This window comes from Emiliania huxleyi, assembly GCF_000372725.1.
Source record: "Emiliania huxleyi CCMP1516 unplaced genomic scaffold EMIHUscaffold_431, whole genome shotgun sequence".
NCBI lineage: Eukaryota > Haptophyta > Isochrysidales > Noelaerhabdaceae > Emiliania > Emiliania huxleyi.
This window is the reverse complement of record NW_005198744.1, coordinates 9,362-10,732: the sequence shown is the minus strand read 5'-3', so window position 1 is coordinate 10,732 and position 1,371 is coordinate 9,362. Positions and strand designations below refer to the sequence as shown.

Here is a 1,371-nt window from a genome sequence, read left to right as displayed (position 1 = left end):
CAGTAGTGAAACACGACGCGGTCGGCGTCCCCGTCAAGGGAGCACAGCCGCGAACCGCCGCCGCCGCCGCCGCCGCCGCTATCGGCGGAGGTGGTGGGCGGCGGCGTGTCGAGACCGCGGGGAGGGAGGCGGCCCTTTTGGACAAACTCGGCGCCGCAGCCCGCGTTGAGCTCGCCCTCGCCCGGCCGGTTGATCAGCTCCAGCGGCAGCAGAGGCGCGAGCCGCTGCGCGATCGGCGCGAGCTGCGGGCCTCCGACGCCGCACGCGCAGTCGACGGTGAGAGGCGCGCGCAGTCCCCCGCCACCGAGGTCTGGCGGGAGGAGGGCGGCGAAGGCGGTGCAGAGCATCTCGGCGTACCCGCCCTCGCTCGCCCACGCGGCCGGCCCCACGTGCGCCCCGCCGGCGGCGCCGCCGTTTGCGTGACGGACGATGTGGTGCAGCTGCGGCGTCGTCAGGAGGCCAAAGTCCTCACCAGCGCCGCCGAGGTGGCTCACCCCGTCGAGCGCGAGGGCGCTGAGCCGCTCCGAGTGCGGCCGCGTGTCGCGCGCCACCAGGACGCGCCCGCCGCCCGCCGACACCACGCCCACCGCGTCGGCAACCGCGTCGAGCGCCGCCGCCAGGTCTGCGTCCGCCGCATTTGCGACCGCAGACGCGTGCGGCTCCCACGAAACGTCGAGCATGCCTCCGTCCGGGTCGACGAGCTTGATCCCGTTGTCGGGCTCCGCGTTGTGCGATGCGGTCACCATGAGGCCGACGGCCAGGCCACCACGCGAGCGCGAGCGCAGCACCGCGAGCGCACCCATCCGGAAGAATGTGGAGTCGAGGAGGTCGGCCCGAGCGCGGAAGCCGGCCGTGCCGTACGCGAGGGGCACGCCGGGGTGCGGCGGGCCGATCATGCGTCCAGCGGCCGAGCAGAGGAGCGTGCGAGCGCCGATGGTGGTGGTGTGGAGTCGGTCAGCGTTGCTGGTTAGGGTACCGACATCAACCCGCGTTCACAGACCTTGTTATTGACAAGAAAATACGTCGCATGCCTGGGGCCCTGGGGATGGGGGGAGACTACCCGCGGGCCTAGAAGGCCCGCGCGCAGGGGGGTGGGACATTGAGATTGAACATTCTGTTCACACAAAAACACAACCCCGGACCCAAGACGCACAAGCAAGCACAGACAGACAGTCGAGAAGAGAGAGACAGCAACGACAGTCAGAAGCCAGCGCTGGGTAGGTACCAGGAAGGCGAATGCGATGACGGCCTCTAGTGTGAGCTCTAGCTAGTGACTATATACAGCTAGTTAGTTAGGAGAAAAAAAAGTTGGACGGACGGAAAAACACCCCCCTTTTATGCCTGACCCTGGCCATGGCCTCTCTGGGGGTG

General features: G+C 68.9%; 1 protein-coding gene across 1 annotated transcript in view; it reads right to left on the bottom strand.

The window, feature by feature from the left end:
* The window catches only part of EMIHUDRAFT_118858 (putative phosphoglucomutase 3), a gene marked incomplete at both ends in the record, with an annotated part of 2,360 nt that extends 1,464 nt beyond the window's left edge, over positions 1–896 (bottom strand). The window contains one exon of the mRNA XM_005769075.1: positions 15–896. Within this exon, the coding sequence (XP_005769132.1) occupies positions 15–896 (882 nt within the window). The remainder of the gene's footprint in view (positions 1–14) is intronic.
* Positions 897–1,371: the final 475 nt, after the last annotated feature.